Source organism: Podarcis raffonei, chromosome Z (assembly GCF_027172205.1).
Source record: "Podarcis raffonei isolate rPodRaf1 chromosome Z, rPodRaf1.pri, whole genome shotgun sequence".
Taxonomy (NCBI): Eukaryota; Metazoa; Chordata; class Lepidosauria; order Squamata; family Lacertidae; genus Podarcis; species Podarcis raffonei.
The window spans coordinates 32,893,279-32,916,097 of NC_070621.1; the positions used below are offsets into that span (position 1 = coordinate 32,893,279).

The following is a 22,819-nucleotide window of genomic DNA, read 5'->3' on the forward strand; positions in this document are numbered from 1 at the left end:
CACAGGTCAGAGCAGGTATTGCTGCCTTCTTGTATCTCATGATATGCAACTGCTGGGTTTATGGCCCAGACATCAAGCCTGGCTCTGGGCACACCCTTTGGACAAAGCAGCATCTTCACATGGGTCACGTATCGATGACCTTCCTGGCATTTTGAAGGCCACTGCTATTGTGGAAATGCCACTCTGCCTCTTCGTCCGAAGGAAGCAAGGGACCCTGGCATCAAGGGTGACACCCGGCACCTGCTCCTAAGCCTTAAGGCCCTGCAAACTATTGGCTGAAATTAAAAATCAAGCAACAGCCAGTGACAGCTTTATTTTTCACAGGCTGGGGACATATTAAGCCGTGTCCTGAATTTATTTCTATCCCAAGCCCCCTTCAAGCTATCTAGGCCAGCGAAATTCTAATTTGAATATGACTCACGATGTTAAATAAATTAAAGCCGATGGGTGTCCTCCCCAACAACTTTTCCAGCTTTTGTTGCTTAATGTCAGAGCTTCAAAGGCCAGCTTTCGAATGTACTTTGGGAGGTGGCGTTTTGCCACATTAACCCACTGGCTATGAAAGAATCACAAAATCATTGCAGTGCCTGGAGAGAGGCTCAGGCTTAAGACACACTGAAGTCTCCTGCTGCAGAATTGTACTATAATTGCTGTGCATGCAATCACTCTCTTTCGCTCTCCCGCTCCTCTTTTCATGGTGCATAGTGTTGGTGGTTTCACAGTTCCCTATATCTGCAATTCTCATGGGTTCCTGTGCAATATAAAGTTGGCTCCCTGCAAACCAAGGTTTGTAGGTTGGGAGTCCACCTCGGGAATGAACACTTTCTCCATCACCTCTAGGGAGAATTCCCCTCTCCTTTCTTTAGAACTACAAACACGGTTCCCTAATACGTTTACACTCATGTTAAGCACAGCAACATTAATCAGGTTCCCCTTTTATCCAGAATTTGAATTCAAGGACTGAAGCAGCTTTGCAAAATCTAGTCAGAATTTTTCACGGGTTACCATCAGTGCAGACATAACACTGAATCGTGGTTAGAGTCCACAAAAGAGAAAGGGGTTGGCAAAGAGGGCATGTATTTTAATTCGCTAACTGCGGTTTACACTGAGCCAGCTTTATGTCTCCACCAGGACAGGACCAGCTCATACATACATGTTCCTCAAGTGGTGATCTGCGTGCATGAATGAGCCATCATAGATTTAACTCCGAAAGGGGCAGCTTTCATATCTCCTAACATCCCATTAACTGCATTATATTTCCATGCAGATGTGCCATACAGCCCACTGCCCATTGCTACTTGTTAGGCAGCCAAGTAATAAGAATGTAAGAAGTGTCTGCTGGATCAGGCCAGTGGCCCATGCAGTCCAGCATACTGTTCTCACAGTGGCCAACCAGCAATGCACACAACCAGGTACCTGCAGCTGGCACCTGCATTTCAGTATTTGCCACCACCACAGTTGAAACAGGATGCAACATTTGACACTTGGTCCTCACTGGATCTTGTAGCACAAACCATGCCCAATAATGTTTCCTTGCCATTTACTCCATTAACGGAAGCCCAGAAGGCACTTTCCCTTCAAATCTGATTGCCACCATGGGACTGCACAGGCTGCTGAATTTCCGGCTTTCCACTGGATGGGAACACACCTGAATCATCCTGAGTCAGACCAACCACAAGGCAATGTGAGGAAGCTGCTTCAGGCAGAACATTCTAAGTGAGAAGAGCCTGAGACAAGCCATGGAACACATGAGGCGGAATAATTCTCCTATTCAAGTTTCATTGGAAGACTACTGAGAAACTGCCATTAGTCACTGTTTGGCCTTTAGTTCACTCCAGACATTTCCCCCTCTGCCCAGCTCTCTTCCAGTATTAAGAGAGTCAGGAAAAGCAGAAAGGGAGAAATAACTGAGCTGTTGACTATAGTCAAGGAGAAAATAGGGAACTACAGTGGTACCTCGAGTTAAGTACTTAATTCGTTCCGGAGGTCCTTTCTTAAGCTGAAACTGTGCTTAACCTGAAGCACCACTTTAGCTAATGGGGCCTCCTGCTGCCCCTGCGCCACCAGAGCACAATTTCTATTCTCATCCTGAAGCAAAGTTCTTAACGCGAAGTAATATTTCTGGGTTAGCGGAATCTGTAACCTGAAGCGTATGTAACCCACGGTACCACTGTAGATGGAACAGCGGTCTCACTTGCCAGGCAACTTCCCTTATCCTATGGTTTGTATATTACTACACTTATATTTCACCTTTCTCACCCCCCTCCAAGCTGGTTGTCCCCCTCCCCACTTTGAGAGACAGAGACTGGCCCAAGGCACTCAGTGTGTGTCAATACAGTGGTACCTTGGGTTACAGATGCTTCAGGTTACAGACGCTTCAGGTTACAGACTCCGCTAACCCAGAAATAGTACCTCGGGTTAAGAACTTTGCTTCAGGATGAGAACAGAAATCGTGCTCCGGAGGCATGGCAGCAGCAGGAGGCCCCATTAGCTAAAGTGGTACCTCGGGTTAAAAAAAGTTTCAGGTTAAGAACAGACCTGCGGAACGAATTAAGTTCTTAACCCGAGATACCACTGTACTGAGTGGGGATATAAACACTGATCTCCCAGGTCCTGGTCTAACATTGCTGGCACTGTACCACACTGGCCCAGTCACATCTTTTCATTTGGTCCATGCTAGTTTTTTTAAGGGGAGTGCGGAGGGGGGAAGAGAACAATGTGTGTCTCTTCTTTCCTTGCCTGGCTCCTTTTTTCCCTTTTCTTTTTCTTTTTGCATGCTCAGCAAATAGCTTAGCATTGAAAGCAACCCCTCTCACAGTAGAAAGGAAGAAAAGCCGGTTCCTGCTCAGAGTTGCTAAAGAATTAGGACTAAAGATCAAATTAAAAATTAATGTAGATTATGAGTAAAAGTAATAGCTTGACCTAGATAAAAGAAATGCAGGGGAATCACAGCAGGGGCGGGGTTGGGGAAATCTAGGCTGGCAAAAAAACCAAAAAACAGCTGGGGAACTTGAAACTCTCGCCGCTGCTTCCTTCTGTGGAACGTCATGCCAGCTCTGAATACAACAGGTGGCACCCCGCTGATGCCTTTGGAAGCAACCCTTTCTCATGCTCCCCCCCCCTTTGTTGAGGGTTTTAACCTGTAAGCGTTCAAAACTGAAATCTTACCTCTGAGTTCTATAAGTCATCTTTAGTAGAGGGCTTTAAAACAAAACCGCCAATACCACCGAGCCATTAATCAAATCTATGGTGCAACTCGACTTGGAATGTTGTGTATGGTTCCCCTGGCTGTCTCTTCTGAATGGTGAATTGCTTGAAAACACTGAGAAAAGGGCAGCCCAAATGATGATGGAGGTACTCAGGAAAATGGGTTGCAGCTTACCCAATCCTATTCAGAGTATACCCACTGAAATGAACATAAGAAGAGTCTTTCTGGATCAGGACAGTGGCTCATCTAGCAAAGCCAATCAGATCAGATGCTTTCCCAGTGGAAAGCCCACAAGCAAGATGTGAGCCAAATATCTTTCTCCCAACCTGCAATTTCTAGGAATTGGAATTGAGAAGCAGTGGCACAACATGAAGGGGACAAGAGAGGCGATTGCCCCAGGTTAAAAATTCTGAGGAGCACAATGGGCACCCGCACGATAGGCTGCCACATCAAGGCCGCGTGGCTGAACTCCTCTCACCTTCCAGAGCTGCAGGGAGGCAAGCTGTGCCTAGGCTGACCCTTCAGGGCTGGGGTGGTAGCGATGCCTCCCTCTCCCTTGTGGCCCCTGGGCTGGCCAAGAGGCAAGGTGAAGCCAGCTTGGCCTTGTGAACTGCGTAACCTGCCAGGCCTGTGGGCAGGAGAGCGGGCACTCCGGAGACACACCAGTGCCAGAGCACAAGCAACTCGCTCAGATGGGCGCTAGTTGCCTGCCTTGGCTCCAAGATAGCCCCTCTCCTCTCTTCCGCACCATGTGGCCTGGTGCCGCATGCCTTGGCCATGTTCTGCGCTCTGTGACGGGGATCCCACAGACCCCTATGACCCCCTACTTCGCCGATGACACCATCATCTCCCAAAACACCACCAACCAGCTGTGAGCACTGGCCATCATTTCTCTCTCTCCACAAACACACCCTGAGCATCGGGAGGAAGTTAGAATGATGGTTTGGCACCTCCTCCAAAAATGTATCAGATCATTTACTTCTTTTTCCAGGCACCGATTAAGACTCTTTTACACTCTCTCTTCCTATTCCCCATTCCTCTCTCTCGCACTGGCAACCCACTGCGCCACTGCCACCACTGATAGTCTTACCTCCATAAATTTGCCTCGTTCTTTCTTAAAAGCCATCCAAATCAGTGGCCATCACTGCCTCTTGTGGCAGCAAATTCCATATTTTTAAGAAGTATTTTCTTTGGTCTGTCCTGAATCTTTCAACATTCAGTTTCAGTAGATGTCCATGGGTTCTACTGTTGAGAGGAAAACTTTTCTCTCTTCACTTTCTCAGCACCATGCATAATTCCATACACAACAATCATGCCAAATTAGTCATATCCTTTCAGTTCAGTGGGTCTGGTCCGAAACGAACTAACAATGGATACAGCCCAATGAATTATACACTTAGTACCAATTTCTGCACTGCCACTGTGAAATCAGAGAATGCACAGAATCTGGCTCAAATCCAGGCAGCTTTCACAAGTGATGCAAGACAGACTTTTACTCATGGAGCCTTAGAAGAGCTCTGTGGCAGAACTGCATGGGCATATTTTTAGTATTTTCAACAATTCTACTTGATTCATCGTGACCTTTTTTAAAAATACTACCAAATCCAAAGCCTCAGAAATAGAGCTGGTTATCAATATGAATTAACACATCACGTTGCCATACCGATCCCCTCAGAGGGCAGGAGCTGACAGACACCTCCACTGAGTCATATAGAATTCATCCTTAGGCTGAGATGTTCAAAGGAAGCAAAGGAAAAATTCAAGTTGCATTGTTAAGCTGATGTTTACCCAGGCAGTTTTGCCTGCTCCCTCCTCAAAGGACAAAGAGGCACAAAACTCATGTTAATGCAAATGCTGCTAATTAAATTAAAAAAGGAGACTCTGCTGGCAAGATCTAAGTTACAAAAATCCTCTCTGCAGGACAAAGCTGTGTGTGTGTGTGTGTGTGTGTGTGTGTGTGTGTGTGTGTGTTGCCCCCTCAAGACACAGTCTCCAAGAATAAGCCATGACTGTACTGTCAGTACCCCTGAGCTACACAGACCCTTGGAAAAGGATATTAATCTGCCCACTCTTTTGCTGGCTATTAAAGCTTGTTTTATCTAGGCAGGCATTCTTTTTTATTTAAAGCCAATAGCAATATTTTGTTGGGAATTTTTTGTTATTATCCTGCTATTGCTGCATATGTGCATTTTTCCTTTTTCTTTTTAGTGCGGCAGTTTTGTTTTATTTCCTGATTTATATTTTTATTCCACAAGTGGTTTGAGTGTGCTTTTCACAAAAAGGTGGGATGTAAGTGTTAAAAACAAACAAGATTCCCAAATCCATATTAGGGCAATACTTTTAATAGCCTGATGAGAGAATTGCAAAACTTTGTGCAAACTTTTAAATTCTCAAAAGTTTGTTGAGGTCGCTAAGAATGGTTAGGAAAGGAGACCCCAATTTCCCTCCCAGAGCTACATTTATCAGAGTCTGAAGGGAAGAGAGACTGATTCCTAAACCACTTTCAGAACTGTAGCTCTGTAAGAAGAGGGGTCTCCTAACAACTCTCAACAACTCTTAACAAACTACACTTCCCAGAATTCTTTGGGGGAAGTCAGGTACTTAAAATATATGGTGTGGGTGTGCCCTTTTGTGTGTGAAACAAAACAGCTGCATGCAGTGGCGTAGCGTGGGGGGTGCAGGGGGGGCCGGCCGCACCGGGCGCAACATCTGGGGGGCGCGCGCTTGCACTCGCAGCTCTCTGCCCCTACTAAAATCCACGGGTTAGGGGGCGCAAATTACTTGCCTTGCCCCGGGTGCTGACAACCCACGCTACGCCACTGGCTGCATGTTGGAGACAGCAGCTGTCCTGTAAAGCAGTAACCATCTTCGACCTTTTCATACCCAGGATGCACCTTTAACTCAAACACGCATTTGGGGACCCATTTCTTAATTTCTCACCATATATTTGCATGGTGGCAGTGCTGCTGTTGTGACTTGCCCTTGGGTCAGGAAGTGACCTAGTCGTGGGTTCCGACCCACCATTGAAGACCAATGTAGTAAAGCACTACAAGGTCACCCTCACTTTCAATATCCTCAGTCCTGACAACTATACTTGCTCAAGAACTTCACACGTCATAAACCTATACTATGACAACTTACATTGGATTCCCAAAGAATCCTGGGAATTTCAGTTTGGGAGAAATAACTAAGAATCCTTGACCAAAAACCCTTCATAGAATTCCAGTTTCCAGTATCAGCCTGAGGTTGCTGAAGAGTAAGAAAAGGTATTATTGTGTTAATTAACATAAGTTATAATGCATGGGTGCCCCCGACCCTGTAATAACGCATGTCTGACCATCAGATGCTCTAAGATTGTTTGATTGCAACTCCCAACATCCCTTGCCATTAGTCACACTAGCTGAGGCAGATGGGAGTTGGGTCCATCAACATCAGTAGGGGTTCCCCATTCTTGTTATAATATGTGAGGTTTTTTGGATAGGGTATATATATATATATATATATATATATATATATATATATATACACACACACACCATATTTTTTGCTCTATAAGACTCACTTTTTCCCTTCTGAAAAGTAAGGGGAAATGTGTGTGCGTCTTATGGAGCAAATGCAGGCTGCGCAGCTATCCCAGAAGCCATAACAGCAAGAGGGATCGCTGCTTTCACTGCGCAGTGATCCCTCTTGCTGTTCTGGCTTCTGGGATTCAGAATATTTTTTTCTTGTTTTCCTCCTCCAAAAACTAGGTGCGTCTTATGGTCTGGTGCGTCTTATTTAGCGAAAAATACGGTGAGTCACTTTGAGAGCTTATTTAGCTGGAAAGTGACAAGTAAAAATACCAGTTTTAAGGCCTAATCAGCAGTATACATTTATAGCAGTTATCATACCATAGTCATGGCTTCCTTCAAAGAATCTTGGAGGTCTGTAGTTTGTTAAGGGTGCTGAGAGCTACTAGGAAGGGAACTCCCCTCAAAGAGCTACAATTCCCAGAACTCTGTGGGAAGAGGGATTGACCATTCTGGAAATGATAACTGTGAGGGGAATTCAGCAGCATCTGAAGGGCATCAAGCTGCATGGCTATTTTTATAATATTCCATGACAGCAACAACTAAGTTTTATATGAATTCTTGCTCATGTTATATTTTTGACTCATCTAAGTGATAAATAGAATCCAATGTCTCTCATTTTTTCTTGTCTCATATTGCGGCTTCTAATCCAGACCATTCTCTCCTGCAGTTTTATCCTCCCAATTCATCACATAACTCTTCTGTCGAAACAAACCTCCTCCCAGCATTTTATACTACCAAAGTAAATTTGCAGAAGTAGCTCAACCCAGACTTGTATAACCAGTTTACAAAGCAAATCCCTCTAAAGCCAGTGAGAGTTTTCTTCTTTGCTTTATGCATATCTCTTTCTCTCTCTTCTCTCTCTCTCTCTTTCACATCCCTGGTATTTGAGATGAAAATCCACAGCATAAAGTCCTTTTTATGATTGGAATAACATGCCTGTCGATGTAAAACCCAGCATGAATATTTCAGAGTGTTTTGCCAGTTTAAGGTGAACAAAAATTATTTGAAACTGGTAGTGACTGGAAACTTTAGTTTGAAATGGGTAATGAGTGGAAGTCAGGGGGTGGTTGTTAGATTTATTGCCCACTGTTCAGCAGAAGGCAGCAGGGTGGGTTACAGCAATATATTATAGAGCATTAAAAACAGTTTAAAACAGTGCTAGAAACTGGGATAGGAATGCCATGTGGCTCCTGGGACCTAGGTTGTGGACGCCAAAACAAAATGTCTAGCTGCTTCTCCCCCCCCCCCCTTTTCTCCCTTTTTTTCTGCCCCACTACCAGACCAGGCACGGGACGCGGGTGGCGCTGTGGGTTAAAGCACAGAGCCTAGGACTTGCCAATCAGAAGGTTGGCGGTTCGAATCCCTGCCACGGGGTGAGCTCCCATTGCTCGGTCCCTGCTCCTGCTAACCTAGCAGTTCGAAAGCACATCAAAGTACAAGTAGATAAATAGGTACTGCTCCGGCGGGAAGGTAAACGGCATTTCTGTGCACTGCTCTGGTTCGCCAGAAGCAGCTTTGTCGTGCAGGCCACATGACCTGGAAGCTGTACGCCGGCTCCCTTGGCCAATAAAGCAAGATGAGCGCCACAACCCCAGAGTCGGCCACGACTGGACCTAATGGTCAGGGGTCCCTTTACCTTTTTACCAGACCAGGCAGTCTACTGGAGGGGGGCAGGAATGCTGCCTGGGGAATCAGGTGGTCCACAGGGTAGCACAGTAGGGGGGAAAAGGCTTTTGCTACCACTCTACCCCACCAAACACTTGATTCACTGGGCAAAGGGACAGATAGATAGATATAGATATATATATATATATATATATATATATATATTTCTGCTGGGTGAATCAGGGGATCTGCATATTAGCGCAGCCACAAGAGACGCGTCTTTTGCTAACACTCTACCCCACCAAACATTTGATTTGCGGCAGCAAAAAAACCTGTTTAAAAAACTTTTGTTGTTGCTGCTGCCAGGTGAATCAAGGGGTCTGCAGCGTAGCGTGGCCACAAGGAAAGGCGTCTTTTGCTAGCCCGCCAAACACCTGATTCAGCTGGCAGCAGCAGCAAAAAATAAATAAACATGTGCCTTTTGCTGCTGCACTGTTGGGAAATCAGGTGTCTGGTGGGGGTTGTGCTGCAGAAAAAGACACACGTCTTTTGCTGCCGCTGTGCCTGGCAGAGCAGCTGGCTGCAGCCAGGCAGGTGGAGATGCCAGGTGCCAAGAGTGGCTCCTGGATATCTCCATCCAGTCGCAAAAGGCGCCTGGCTGGTTTAAAACAAACTGCAATCGCCACTAGAGTGGCTCCTAAAATACGTCTCTGTCACATGTCAAAGGACAGGGTAGAGACTTGTCTCTTCAGCACATGAATAGGTTCCTTGTCTAAACAGTGTAATGTGTTACCTGAAAGTATAAATTTCAAGGCATCTTCTCCTACTACCATCCCGATCCTGGTATAATAAATCAGAAAACAACCCAAAATACTTTGTGAACCTGACCTCAAGGATTCAGTAGGAAAACTTTATTTGCAGTGGGGGGGTAAAGAGAATAGCCAAGCAACTGTACTCCTATGTCCAGAAGATAACTTGCAGCAAAATGACAACCATGTCTGCTCAGAACTAAATCCCACTGAATTCAATGAGGCTTACTCCCAGTTTAAAAACAGTTTAAAACAACTTACAATCACAGAAATAAAGTGTTTCCTAAGAATACAGTATGCCAAAAGCCAGGGTAAAGAGGTGTGCCTTCAGCATTCACCGAAACCTGTATAATGAAGACACACCTCTATGCTAAGGGAGTTCCACAACTTAGAGGCTGCCACAGAGAATGCCCTCTCCTGATCTGCCATCACCCCAAGTCTCTGAGGTTAGAGGAACTATCAAGAAGTTCCCCTCTGCCAATCTCAGCATCCAAGAGGGAAAGAAGTGGTCTTTCAGGTATTTGGGGCCTGACTCGTTCTAGGGCTTTAAAACACTAATGTGAGTGCCTGGAAACAAGCTGGCAATCAGTGCACTTATTTTAAAACTGGAGTTATGCAAGACTAAAAGTGAACCCCAGCCAGTAATCTGGCTGCTGCATTTTGTATTGCAATCTTAAGAGATGAAACCATGTGCTCGTCCACAGGTCCTAGCAGTTTTCCAGAAGCGTGGATGTGCCCTATGTTTGTTTAGATCAGAGGGGAGGAAAATGTTCCCTTCCTGATGCTGGCGGACTCTAACTTCCATCAGCCCCAAGCCAGCATGGCTGCTGTAATGTCTGCCTTTCCCGACTTCATTTGGGCAGAAGGATAAACAAAATATAGTCATGTTGAGCCAAAAGAAAAGGACTCCAGAATCCAAAACTGGGCAATACATTCATTAGGAGGACCATCCAAAATATCACAAAGTTGTGGCATGCTTCCGTGTTCTCCAGGACTCTTCATTAGGTGAGATGTTGCACAAAGCATGAGGGGCGGGGCGGAGAGAAAGAAGGAAACATACCAATAAATTAAAAACTACAAAAAATGTTTATTAGGCAACAAGCCCCTATTCCCCTCAGAGAGTTACAATTCCCATAGTTCCCTGCAAAGAAGCATCAGTTGTTAAAGCACTCTGGGAACTGTAGCTCTGTAAGAGGGAAAAGGTGTCTCCTGCAAATCTCAAAATAAACTATAGTTCCCAAGATTTTGTAGGGGGAGCCATGACTGTTCAAAGTAGCACGACATTGTTTTAAACGTATAGTGCAGATGCAGCCTCAGTTCTAAGATGGGAGACTGCTGGCTGAATGGAACACACTGTCTGATGAAAAGTTCTGAGAAACTCAGAAGCATGCCACAAGTTTGTGACATCTTGATTAATCCTCCTAATAACACACACTGCCCGACTGTAGATTCTCTGGAGCTTGAAAATCCAGTAACTCAAAAATTTTCTTGCCTAGGCAAATGTTGTTGTCTATTACTAACAATATTTTCCTGTGCAATGAAGTTATTTTTCTAAGACAAATAAGAAACTCGTTTTCCCACCAGTATTTTAGCATCATAAAACCCAGGAAGAATTCTTATCTCTGGAGCGAGATACCAATTTGTTTCACTTAATCATAAAAAGCTGTCTCAACTGTAGGACTGCCCTCTCATTTACAAGAAGGTCTGGCAGCCCTAACCAAGAATCCCCCTCCAAGCATGGACAGCATTCCTTTCCCTCCAAGGGAAAGATGATGATGATGATGATGATGATGATGATGATGATGATTTATTACTTGTACCCCACCCATCTGACTGGGTTTCCCTAGCCATTCTGGATGGCTTCCAACAGATATAAAGACATAAAGGCAAAGCATCCCCAAGCAGGTGCAAAGTGCATTTGCACATTCCCACTGAACACCGCACAAATTGGTGTCCCATGGTAAGGTTTCCACTGGGTAATCCTTCACATACCCATGAGTATCCGGAAAGCTTCCCAGTCACAAAAACCTGCTTTGAATCTGGCAAGATAACATAGCAGTTTGGGACACGTCACAACTGCATGCTGAATAGTGGAAGGTGGGAGTGGGGATACCATATTACCTAATGGATTGGCACATGTCGAAAGCGCTTATTATAAACCCAAAATTGCTCGTTGCCATTCACATATTTCAGACAGGGGAAACTAAAAGGTAAAAGGGGGAAAGGTAACAGGAAGAGAAAGGAAAAGAAGAAATGAAAGCACACAAATACAGTACAGTGGTACCTCAGGTTACAGACGCTTCAGGTTACAGATGCTTCAGGTTACAGACTCCGCTAACCCAGAAATAGTACCTCGGGTTAAGAACTTTGCTTCAGGATGAGAACAGAAATCGCGTGGCAGCAGCAGGAGGCCCCATGAGCTAAAGTGGTGCTTCAGGTTAAGAACAATTTCAGGTTACGAACGGAACTCCAGAACGAATTAAGTTCTTAACCCGAGGTACCACTGTACTCCCCCCAAAAGTTAAGTACTTGCAAAGTTTTTTGCCCTCAGAGAGCTATCTGGGTGAGTGTTAAACCAATCCAGCAGTATTTTAATTACTTTTAATGATAACTATCACAGACAGAGATCTGGACTTGCATCTGAGGGACCTGGGATCAAGCCCTAGCCCAGCAATTGGTTCCCTCCCATCATCTTGGGCAGTACTAAATGTACTCAGTGATTAAATGCACTCAGCATTTCATGAAAAATCTGCCCCTGGAAAAGCTGAACTCTGCGACCTGCCTAAATTATGCAAATCTAATGGGGCCGCAACCAAACTGAAGAAATCTTAGCTGATTAAACTGTGTGAGTGCCAGGAATCGATTCATTGATTACGCTTGCATGCAAGTCCAAACAGTAGCCTTGGATCAAAGCCCATCCTTTTGGATCATGCACCTGTGCGTCGCAGCAGGCATCATCTTAGAAGAAGCATTCTCTCCTGTATGAGAAAAAAGGAGGGATGCCTCTGTAAAGATTGTACTTGCCACCTGCCGTTCTTTGGAAGTACCTGTACTAAATAGTTATTATGAGTGCATATAGATTGTCACCACATTGTAAGCTGAGCAAAGGCTTTTAAGCCAATTTACTGACTGATCAGTCAAAACACTGCAGCCCTGAAATTTAATTGTGTTCACATATTTTGCACAAATTATTTAGCTCTGGTTAGCAAGGAGAGAGAGAGAGATGGAGAGAGAGAGAGCACAATGCAGGGCACTGTGATTACGGTAGTTTCAGCTAGGCATAGTGAGAATTCAGCATCATCTGCTCAGACGATTGCAAGACTCAATGAGTTTCTTAAGAACCAGAAACTTGTCTCACTTTAGTTTTAGCTTTTCTATATTTTTTAAAAAACTAAATGCTTGCACAGTGCAATTGTGTGCCAAACCAGTCCTTGCCTTAACCAAATTACTGTCTCTCCGGTTCAGTTCTCTATCTCTGCGGAGAACTTGCAAAGGAGACCTTCCCAGTGAATCATCCCATGTGAGTCAAATTCATCTCCCATTATAACCTCCACCATGTGAGGCAGCTACCTCATCTTACGTCACATGGTCTACTTCTTGCCTGCACAAATATTGTTTGATTCTTTCTGCCTGTTAAGCTATTCTGGGAGACTCTGGGCTCTGACTTGCTACCATCCAAAGTGAAGTTGATGAGAACATGGAACAAGGCCTTTTCCATGGTACTACATAAGATCCTAAACTCCTCCTCCAGAAAGCTTTTGTTTAGTTCATTCCCTTCCAGCCTTCAGAAAGACTATTCACATTGTTTTGTTTAAAAGTGCATTTGAGGCTGCCTCATCCCCAATTATTGTTTATAATGCTGTTGTTTTAATACTCCTGTTTTAAACTGAGGTGTGTCTTAAACTCTGGGAATTGTAGATCCCTCCATGAGCAGGTGCAAACCAAAAAACATTACTGAACCAAAGGAATCTACAAGGATCCTGTAATGCAGTCAGCAGTGACCCAGCTGCTTCCTGAAAACATGAAACTGTTTGGAAAAGCTCCACCTCTTCACAATTTGAAAGCATCAGACATAAACTTTCCTCGACACGGATGGCTAAAAATGCTTATTATGCTGTGTAGCTTAAATCTGACTTGCAAACATTCCCAAGGAGCTGAAATAATACTAGGTCGTCTCATGGTGCAACTCCAGCATATTAATATAAAGTTGGTCTGAACCAAATGCTTCTTCCAGGACAGTTTGGCTCCAAAGACTCCTACAGAGTAGACTCTCTGTCTCCACAATGTGTTCTTTCCTATTTTTTTACAAAATTCAGGTCATAGGACAGCCTGGGTTCCTCAAGAGACCTGGCCATCAAACCACCTTCTCTGATATGGCTGGGGAGCGCTTCCAGATTTTTCCGAACCTAGCATTATTTTGCAGATCCAGCCCCCTGTGCAATGCATAAGAGAGAAAGAGAGATGTCTCGTTTCGTATGGGTCAAGAACCAGACATTATTCTGATTCCTGTCAGATTCAGCAGAGCCTCCATAACTGCGTAAAAAGTCAAGCATGAAAAGATTCCAATAGAGGCCCAGGAAGCACACAGAGATGTCTGATCCCTCTGTCTCAAGAAGCTCAGGGTAGTTCATCAATATGCACTGACAATCTTGGCTTGAGTGAAAATAATAATAATAATAATAATAATTATTATTATTATTATTATTATTATTATTTATTATTATTTGTACCCCGCCCATCTGGCTGGGTTTCCCCAGCCACTCTGAGCGGCTTCCAACAAAGATGAAAGATACACTAAAGTGTCACATATTAAAAACTTCCCTGAACAGGGCTGCCTTCAGATGTCTTCTGAATGTCAGGTAGATGTTTATCGCTTTGACATCTGATGGGAGGGCGTTCCACAGGGCGGGCGCCACTACCGAGTGAAGGGAGAACAGAATCCTTTCTCACCCACACTCACCCCATAACAGAAGGATATATACTCTCCAGGAAGAAATAAGGTTCTCGCAACAAGCACCAGAAGTTTCTCAGTCAATACTGCCTCTCTATACTGGATAATCAGATAACTCTAATATTCTTTATGTGAAGACAACATTTATTCTCACTTCTTTATTACTTGGAATTTGTTACTTTAACCCACATGCAACTACTGCACTTATTCTATGTGCCTACTTTATAATTTTGTTTTCCATCCTTTACTTTTATCTGCTTTTTAAAAATAGCTGTTCTCTCTGTTTCATATACATTATGAAATGAAATAAAAATATTTACCCCCACCCCCCAAAACTAAAAAATTACTCTGCCTCTCTAGGAATGTTCACCTTGAAGATATAAGGCAGGGAAGGGATCCCTGATCCTGCAGGTGCCATAGGACTAAAACTCCCAACATCCCTGGCCATCCAACCTGCTGACTGGGGCTAATGGGAGTCTCAGCCCAACAACTTCTGGTGGTAACATCAAAGTCCTGGCCAGCAAGGAACTTGTGGGCAATTCAAAACAGGAAATAGATACAATGGACCAAGGAAAGCTTGCAATCAAAGCCAAAATGGCAACTGCCGTCTCCAGTACTTTCCCCCCAGTATCTGATAATGAGAGATATGAGCACAAGAGGAGTCCCACTGGATCAGTCCAATGGCTCTTCTAGTCCATCATCCTCTTCTCACAGTGGCCCAGCAGATGCCCATGGGAACCCCTTCTTTCTGAATTTTCTTTTAATGTCATGATTTAAAGACACCAACAGAATGCCCAGTATATCTGAAGGAGCGTCTCCACCCCCATCGTTCAGCCTAGACACTGAGGTCCAGCGCTGAGGGCCTTCTGGAGGTTCCCTCACTGCGAGAAGTGAGGTTACAGGGAACCAGGCAGAGGGCCTTCTTGGCAGTACCACCCTCCCATCAGATGTCAAGGAGATAAAAAACTACACAACTTTTAGAAGACATCTGAAGTCATTCCTGTTTAGGGAAGTTTTTAATGTTTGATGTTTTGTCGTAATTTTAATTTTCTGTTGGGAGCTGCCCAGAATGGCTGGGGAAACCCAGCCAGATGGGCAGGGTATAAATATATCTTCTATTATTATTATTATTATTATTATTATTATTATTATTATTATTTCTATCATCTATCATCTATCTTTGGCTGTGACTACCAAAACACCCTATCAAAACTTATTCCACAGCTTATGTATTCCATAGTGGGGCACTTTCTCTCACTTCATCTTGGACAAGGATAAACAGCACTGAAAATACTAAAATTCCAGTGTTTTGACAGGGCGGAGAATTCCTCAAACAAAAAAACCAACAACAAAGGAACCCTGGGCATTTGCTTACATCCCTTTACAGCTCCATCCTTCCCCAGGCTCATTCTCACACTGGGTGCACCTTGACCCACCATTCCCCATGCAGACCATCATAGATTGGTGTGGTAAGAAAAATGGAGGGTTGCGTTGAGGAACCTATGACCCTTCAGGTGTTACTGGACTACAACTCCCATCAACCCTAGCAAGAATGACCAATGGCCAGGAATGATGGGAGTTATAGTGCAGCAACACCTGGAGGGCCAAAGTTACCTCACACTCACACCTGCTATATACCCATAGTGAACTCAAATCACCAAGTGCTGGTCCTTATCTATCCACACACAAAAGGGGGTAGCTACAGGCTGTGGAGAACACTAAGGTTTCCAGATGTACAAAAACACACACACTTTTAAAAACCTCAATCCAATCCAAGTCTCATCACCCACAAAATGGGTGACTAACTACTGGAGGGCAGAAAAAAACACCAGAAAACTGGGGGGAGAGGGGAGTGAAATGCAAAATCCTAGAGAAAGGCATAGCTGGTCCGGTGGAACTCTGAACAGCTGTGCTCCACCACTGCAGAATTTAGTTGCAGGCCCCACTTCTACCCTTTGCTGCTTCCCACTCCTGTAGTCTCTACCACCCGCTGACTTTTAAGTGCCTGGAGGCTTACTCTTGTGTTTTGTGGTTTGATCTCACAAAGAAAAAGGGGCTTAAGGCTGGGTGTGAAGATCAGCATAAAGGGGATGACTAAGCTCAGAACCCTTAGTCTTATGGTATAACTCATAAAGGGGAATACCACCTCAAACCTTTAATAAGGCCTTTCACACAGCCAACATGCAGTGCTAACCAAGATTCCCACACCCACAAATAGTACAGATTCATCTCAGTTAAACAAGCCCCTGACAAACCATGCATCCATCCCACTTGCTTGCCTGCCTGCCTGCCTCCATTCAGGCCCTGCAGCTTCAGGCAACGTCTGCCACTGCAACCTAATTATGGAAGCCAACACCTATTGAAACAGTCTGCTTCGTTTCACACAGGAAAACCTTGCTTCCAGTTACCTGGTTAGTACCAAAGCCAATTCACATGACCAGATTGGTGTGGTAAGGAAAATGGGGGGTTGTGTTGTATTCATTGCTCCACCACAAAACCAATTTGAGTGCTTCTTCTGTTGTGGAGGGAGCGCGGCTCATAGGAAGAGACCATAGCTTTGTGGCAGAACTATGGGAATCCCCATTTCAGAAGCATCCAGTAGCAGATGATGGAAACGATCTTTTCTCAAGACCACTGCCAGTCAATGGATACAACTGGGCTAGTTGAGTAAATAGCCTGAGTCAGTTTACAACAGCCTCCTAGTGTTTTGATGCAAAAGATACTGAAAAGTGAGTTAAGAGATGACACAGTGGGTGAGGGATGCAACTGCGGTGAAACAGCAGCTCAGAGCACGTTCTTCATACGTCACTTTGGGGCGTGTGGTTTTTGCAATGAATGCTTACTTATGAACATACAGGAAGGAGCAAAACAGACACAAACCACATAACACACACAGCTGCTGCGGCTGTCTCAATCAGTGCCCCAAACCCCACCCTGCCCCTTCTTACCTTGAGCTTCTCAAACCGGTCACTCAGGGATGCCACCTGGTGATCCCGGTGCCGCCCCACCAGTTTGCATAAGGCACAGATGAGCTGGTCATCAGCCACACAGTACATGTTCACCTTCTCGTTCTCATGCTCAAGGCAAGTCAGCCCACGGAAGTGGGCGTCCGGCACAGGCTCCACCAAGCGGTGGCTGGTGAACGGCTTCTTGTTGGGGTGCGTGGCCCGCAGGCAGCGGTCGCAGTAGGACACCTCGCAGGTGATGCAGGTCTTGACAGCGTCGCGCGGAGGGTCCTGCTCACAGAACTGGCAGGCTATCCTGTCGCCTGCCGACATGGTTGGGCTGTGGCGGTATGGCCGCTCGCGACAGTTCTCACTGGGGGAATTTGGCCCGCTCAGGGAGGCCTTCTGGAAGCGGTCGATGATGTTCTGCAAGGTCACATTGCGCTTGAGGCCCTCCAGGCCCCGATGGTTGAGGGAGATGACATAGCGGCAGGTGGGGCACTGGAAGGCGGTGATGGGCTCAAGGGGCTCTCCGGCGGAGCAGTTGGAGACCAGGATGCGGTGGGCACAGCTGGAACAGAGGCTATGAGCGCACGGCAGAAGGAGGGGGTCTTCAAACAATTCCAAACAAATTGGGCAAGTCAGTTCCGACTCCAGTGTTTCCATCTTTAGTTAAAGCAATCTGGCTTCAGCACTAAAAACGAAGGAGGCAGGTTAGCCACCTGGGAAAGAAAGAAGGGCAAGAGGGGACAGTGAATTATTTATAGACTTTCATTTATCGCCCTTCCTCCAAGGAGCTCAGAACGGCATTTTTAGCCTCACAATGACCCCTGAGAGAGAGCACTCACATCTGTACTATACATTTAAAGCAGGACCATATATTTTAAGCAGTCATGCTTTCCTCCCCCACAAAGGATCCTGGAAACTGTAGCTTGTTGAGGGTGCTGAGAATATTAGGGAACCCCTATTCCACCCACAGAGATACATTTCTCATGATGGTTTAACAGTTGATACCTTTGTGAGGTGAAGAGGGGTCTCTTCACAGGTTAGAGCAACAACAACAAAAGAATTAAGACAACTTAAAATCACAATTAGAATATGCTCTATAAAAGATCTATTTCAAGTGTAGACGTACAGGGTAACAAAGTGCATGTTCAGCATATGACAAAAACTATACAATGAAGCTGGGAGAGGGAATTCCACAACTTAGGGGCTGCAACAGAGGATGCTCCACCTGGGCCACCCCCAAATTTCTGAGAGTGGTGCAGCTCTTAAGAGGGCCCTCTCTGCTGAGATTAAAACCCAAAAGGGTATGCTGGGAAAGAGATTTCAGGGGCTGAACCTTCTGCATACAAACGTATGTGCTCAGCTACTGGGTTGCAATTCATTTCCCTTTGAGCTGTGGTCCCTAACCTTCACTGTACATCAGTCCGTGTGGCTAAATACTTCCATGTGGATATTCCACAAATTAAAGGATCTGAAGATTTCGAACTGACACATTTATGTAAGTTAGAGAAGGCCATTGATGGCCTACAAGAAAAAAACACAAATTTCCAATTCATATTAGCTCAATCATAATATTATGAAACTGTTGAGTGCAAGCTTTTGAGTTCCCCGGAACACTTCATCAGATGTTTAAAAGGCATTAGAGGGAAGAAGAGAGAGAAAGTCTGCTGCCGTTTATCAAGACACCTTAACCTGTTTTGCTGAAAGACTTAGGATATGGGAGGAGGTAGCAGACAACCAGGGGTACTTTTGCTTTCAAACAGAGCCCCAGCCATATGGAAAGTAGGAGCAAAAAAATGAATGATTTCCCATTTCTGCAAATACAACACCCAGGAATTACTCAGATTTTTCTTGAAGTATGGAACAGGGGAGGGGGGAAATAAAGAGGCAAATTGGAAAGAGGTTATTCCACACATTCTGTGCAATTTGGCGAACTGTGTTTTGTTGTTGCTACTGCTACACGCCACCCCTAATCTCTGTCAAATGGAAGCAAGATTCCAGGGATTCCAGGCACTCACCGAGGGTTGTGTTTCCACTGCAAAATAAAGGCACAGTGGAGTTTGCTGTGTCTTAGAAACGTGGTTTGCTCACACACATTGACACCTAAAGCCTTCCACAGAGGGGGCATAGAACATGACACCCCAAGAGTGTCTCTTGTTGCTCCTCTCGTGGCTTCAACAAGCTTGGGTCCAAAACAGCAGCCAGCCACGGCCCCCAGCCTCTCAGAACAGCCTCTCCCAGCCAGCATGCATGGAGTTCTGCCCACTTCCGGCTGCTTCTTCCCAACAGCCTTTGCAGAAAACAACTCTTCCCCTTCCGCTTCCAGCATCCCTCGCAACCTCATTTAAAAAGCCTCCTGCAAAAATCACTTTTCTTTTTTTTTATTGTGATGACATCTTGCCCCTGTACTAATTCTGGCAGCCTCCCCCTTTCTTGTCCATGCTGAATGCCTCACCTTTTGGCAGGATAATGACTCCGCTATCTCCCCTCTAAGGAAGTCAAGCCAGAGAAGCCTAGCTCCTGAGGAAGCTGGCTTGACTTCAAACCCCATATTTACTAATTTCAGAAAATATGGGCAGAAACTCGCACCCAGGAATTTTAAGGGATCCTTGGCCCCTGCAAACCCAGAACACTATTTATTTGACTTGGTAGCATAGCTGTCAACTTTTCCCTTTGCTTGCGAGGAATCCTATTTGGAATAAGGGAATTTCCCTGAAAAAAAGGGGAAAGTTGACAGCTATGTTTGGTAGTCACTTGTTGCCCAAAGATGTCTAAGTGGTTTACAATGTATTTAAAAACATAAATGCATTATACTGTGTGTGTGTGTGTGTGTGTGTGTGTGTGTGTGAAAGTATTGGGGGGAAAATAAATTATTTATAGAGCAAGAGAGAGAGATAATTTATTTCCCAATACTTATATACCACTTAATTGTAATAAAACCTCAAAGCAGTTTACAAAAAATCAAAGCATTCAAAAATAATTAAGTCAATTATAAGTTTACATTGCATGTTGACATTCCACCCATCTGGGTAGCGTTGTCTAAGCAGAAATGTGTTTTAACAGGCTTAAAAAATAATGAAGGGGAAGGCACCTGCCTGATGTCAATAAGCAGGGAGTTTCAAAGTGTGGGTGCTACCACACTAAAATATCAATGTCTTACAAATGTGGAGTGAGCGAGCCTTTTTTCCTAGCTGGAATTCACCAGAACTCAGTTCCGGCACCTCCCAGGTGGGTGCAACTCCCGAACAAGGGAGGTGTTCATGGTGAATTCCAGCACCTCCTTTTTCTAGAAAAATAGCACTGGGAATGAGCATTATGTGGTACCTGTACAAGTGACACTTCTGCAGATCAAAGTGGTTGAGTTAGCTTTTAGAAGACACCTGTATCGGAAAATTTTTAATGCCTAATGTTTTACCATTTTTAATGTGCTGGGCACGGGTACAACAACAACACATATACACACTCACACATACCAGGTATTCAGATCTTGATGAATGTGCCATGGGTGCCAGTACAAAATGTCTGCCACAGGCGGTAAAAAAAGGTCACAGTACTCCATAACTGAGAACACCATCGCAAAAAGCACTGCACAAACACACATATACAAAACGTACATACACCAACAGCAACATTAAGCTTTGGCAACCCTCCAACAGTACAGTGTCGGGGCACTCCCATGCAGAGGCATGCCAATTCGACAGACCCACACCTGCAACCAGCTGGCTCAGGGATGAAGCTTGCTCTTACAACTAGTTTCATAACCCTGTCATCTCTGCTTTGGTTTTTGCGGAAGCCACTTCCCATCCTTCAGGTCTATTGCGCAACCAACAGTGCAGGAAGCTTCCGGGATTCATTCACTTGCTCTGGTGAGGGTCAATGACTCACTATGCTCATGTCCCACTTTGCAGCTGTGTGCAGATACTCTTCTCCACCAAGAAAATAAGTAACTGTTGGGAAGTAGACATTCCTCATGTCACATATGCACGGAAGGCCATACAGGAATATAGGAAGCTGCCTTCTACTTACCATGAATCCACCTAGCTGAGCAGTCTTCAGCCATCCCCTTTAACCCAAACATGCACTGAGGGACAACATTCTTGTTTGTTTGTTTGTTTGACCATATATTTACATGGTGGAAATGCTGCTACAGCAACAACGCACCTTAGAATTCAACTATGACCACAGTGTTTCTCAAACCTGAGTCCCCAGCCGTTGTTGGACTACAACTCCCATCACCCCGACCACTGGTCCTGCTAGCTAGGGATGATGGGAGTTGTAGTCCAACAACGGCTGGGGGCCAAAGTCTGAGAAACGCTACAATAGGGTGTCCACAACCCACCTACTGAAGCTCAGTGACCTAGTTCGGTATGGCCTACACTGACTGGCAATGGGTCTCCAGCATTTTAGTCTGGGGTCTCTCTCACAGCCTAGCCTGAAGATGCCGGGGTTTTAAACTGGAACTGCAGTGGTGGAACTACAAAGTGTGTGTTCTACCACTGAACCCTCACAATCCTTATTCCCCCTCTTATCCCCATCTCCCACCTTTTTTAAAAATAATAATAATAATAATTCTTATTAAAGATTTCTTTCCATGCATTTCCAGGGACAGAGGGAGAAATTCGTTAAGAGGTCTCTGCTGCGCCGTCTCAACCCCTCCCCCTCCTTCCTATTCCAAGTTGTTGACTTCAAGTACCTCCCACTCCTCTCTGAATCAGGGTGCTCAGAGGGAACCATGACAAACACAGCAGGCTGTTTGTTGCAAGTGGGACGGATCTCTCTGTCCCTCCTCTGCCAGTCTCAGCAGGCTAGTAGAATTTTTTTCAGGCTAATTGCTTTTTGTGGCTCTAATTACAAGACAGTGGATAGAAGAGCATAAGGCTGGCAGCAGCTTCCCAGGGTTTCAGAAATGAGGTCTTTCCCAGTCTTACTTGGATATGCCAGGGATTGAACCTGAGCATAGCTGTCAACCTTCCCTTTTTTGGCGGGAAATTCCCTTATTCCAGCGCCATTTCCCACTGCTTCCCCGGATTGTTAGATATCCCGTAGACTGTCCCCGGGACAGGTGAGACTGCTGATCCCTTATTTTCGAGGCTAAAGGTAAAGGTAAAGGGACCCCTGACCATTAGGTCCAGTTGTGGCCGACTCTGGGGTTGCGGCGCTCATCTCGCTTTATTGGCCGAGAGAGCCGGCATACAGCTTCTGGATCATGTGGCCAGCATGACTAAGCCGCTTCTGGTGAACCAGAGCAGTGCACGGAAACGCCGTTTACCTTCCTGCTGGAGCAGTACCTATTTATCTACTTGCACTTGACGTGCTTTCGAACTGCTAGGTTGGCAGGAGCAGGGACCGAGCAACGGTAGCTCACCCCGTCGCGGAGATTCGAACCGCCGACCTTCTGATTGGCAAGCCCTAGGCTCCTATATATCTACTTGCACTTCATGCTTTCGAACTGCTAGGTTGGCAGGAGCAGGGACTGAGCAATGGGAGCTCACCCTGTCGCGGGGATTCGAACTGCCGACCTTCTGATCGGCAAGTCCTAGGCTCTGTGGTTTAACCCACAGCGCCACCCACGTCCCTCAATCCGCCACCCCCGTCCGACCTTCAATCTATGAAGTGGTGCAGTCCCATTTTCGAGGGATCACCTTATTTTCAAATCTGAAAGTTGACAGCTATGAACCGGAGGCTTCATGCGTGCATAGCTGTGTTCCACCATCAAGCTACAG

At 45.3% G+C, this 22,819-nt stretch overlaps 1 protein-coding gene across 1 annotated transcript in view; it reads right to left on the reverse strand.

Moving 5' to 3' along the window:
- Positions 1–22,819, reverse strand: part of MID2 (midline 2) — a 201,649-nt gene that overhangs the window by 133,472 nt on the left and 45,358 nt on the right. Inside the window, exon 2 of the mRNA XM_053374783.1 lies at positions 17,094–17,812. Coding sequence (XP_053230758.1) covers positions 17,094–17,756 — 663 coding nt within the window. The 5' untranslated portion in view covers positions 17,757–17,812. The remainder of the gene's footprint in view (positions 1–17,093; positions 17,813–22,819) is intronic.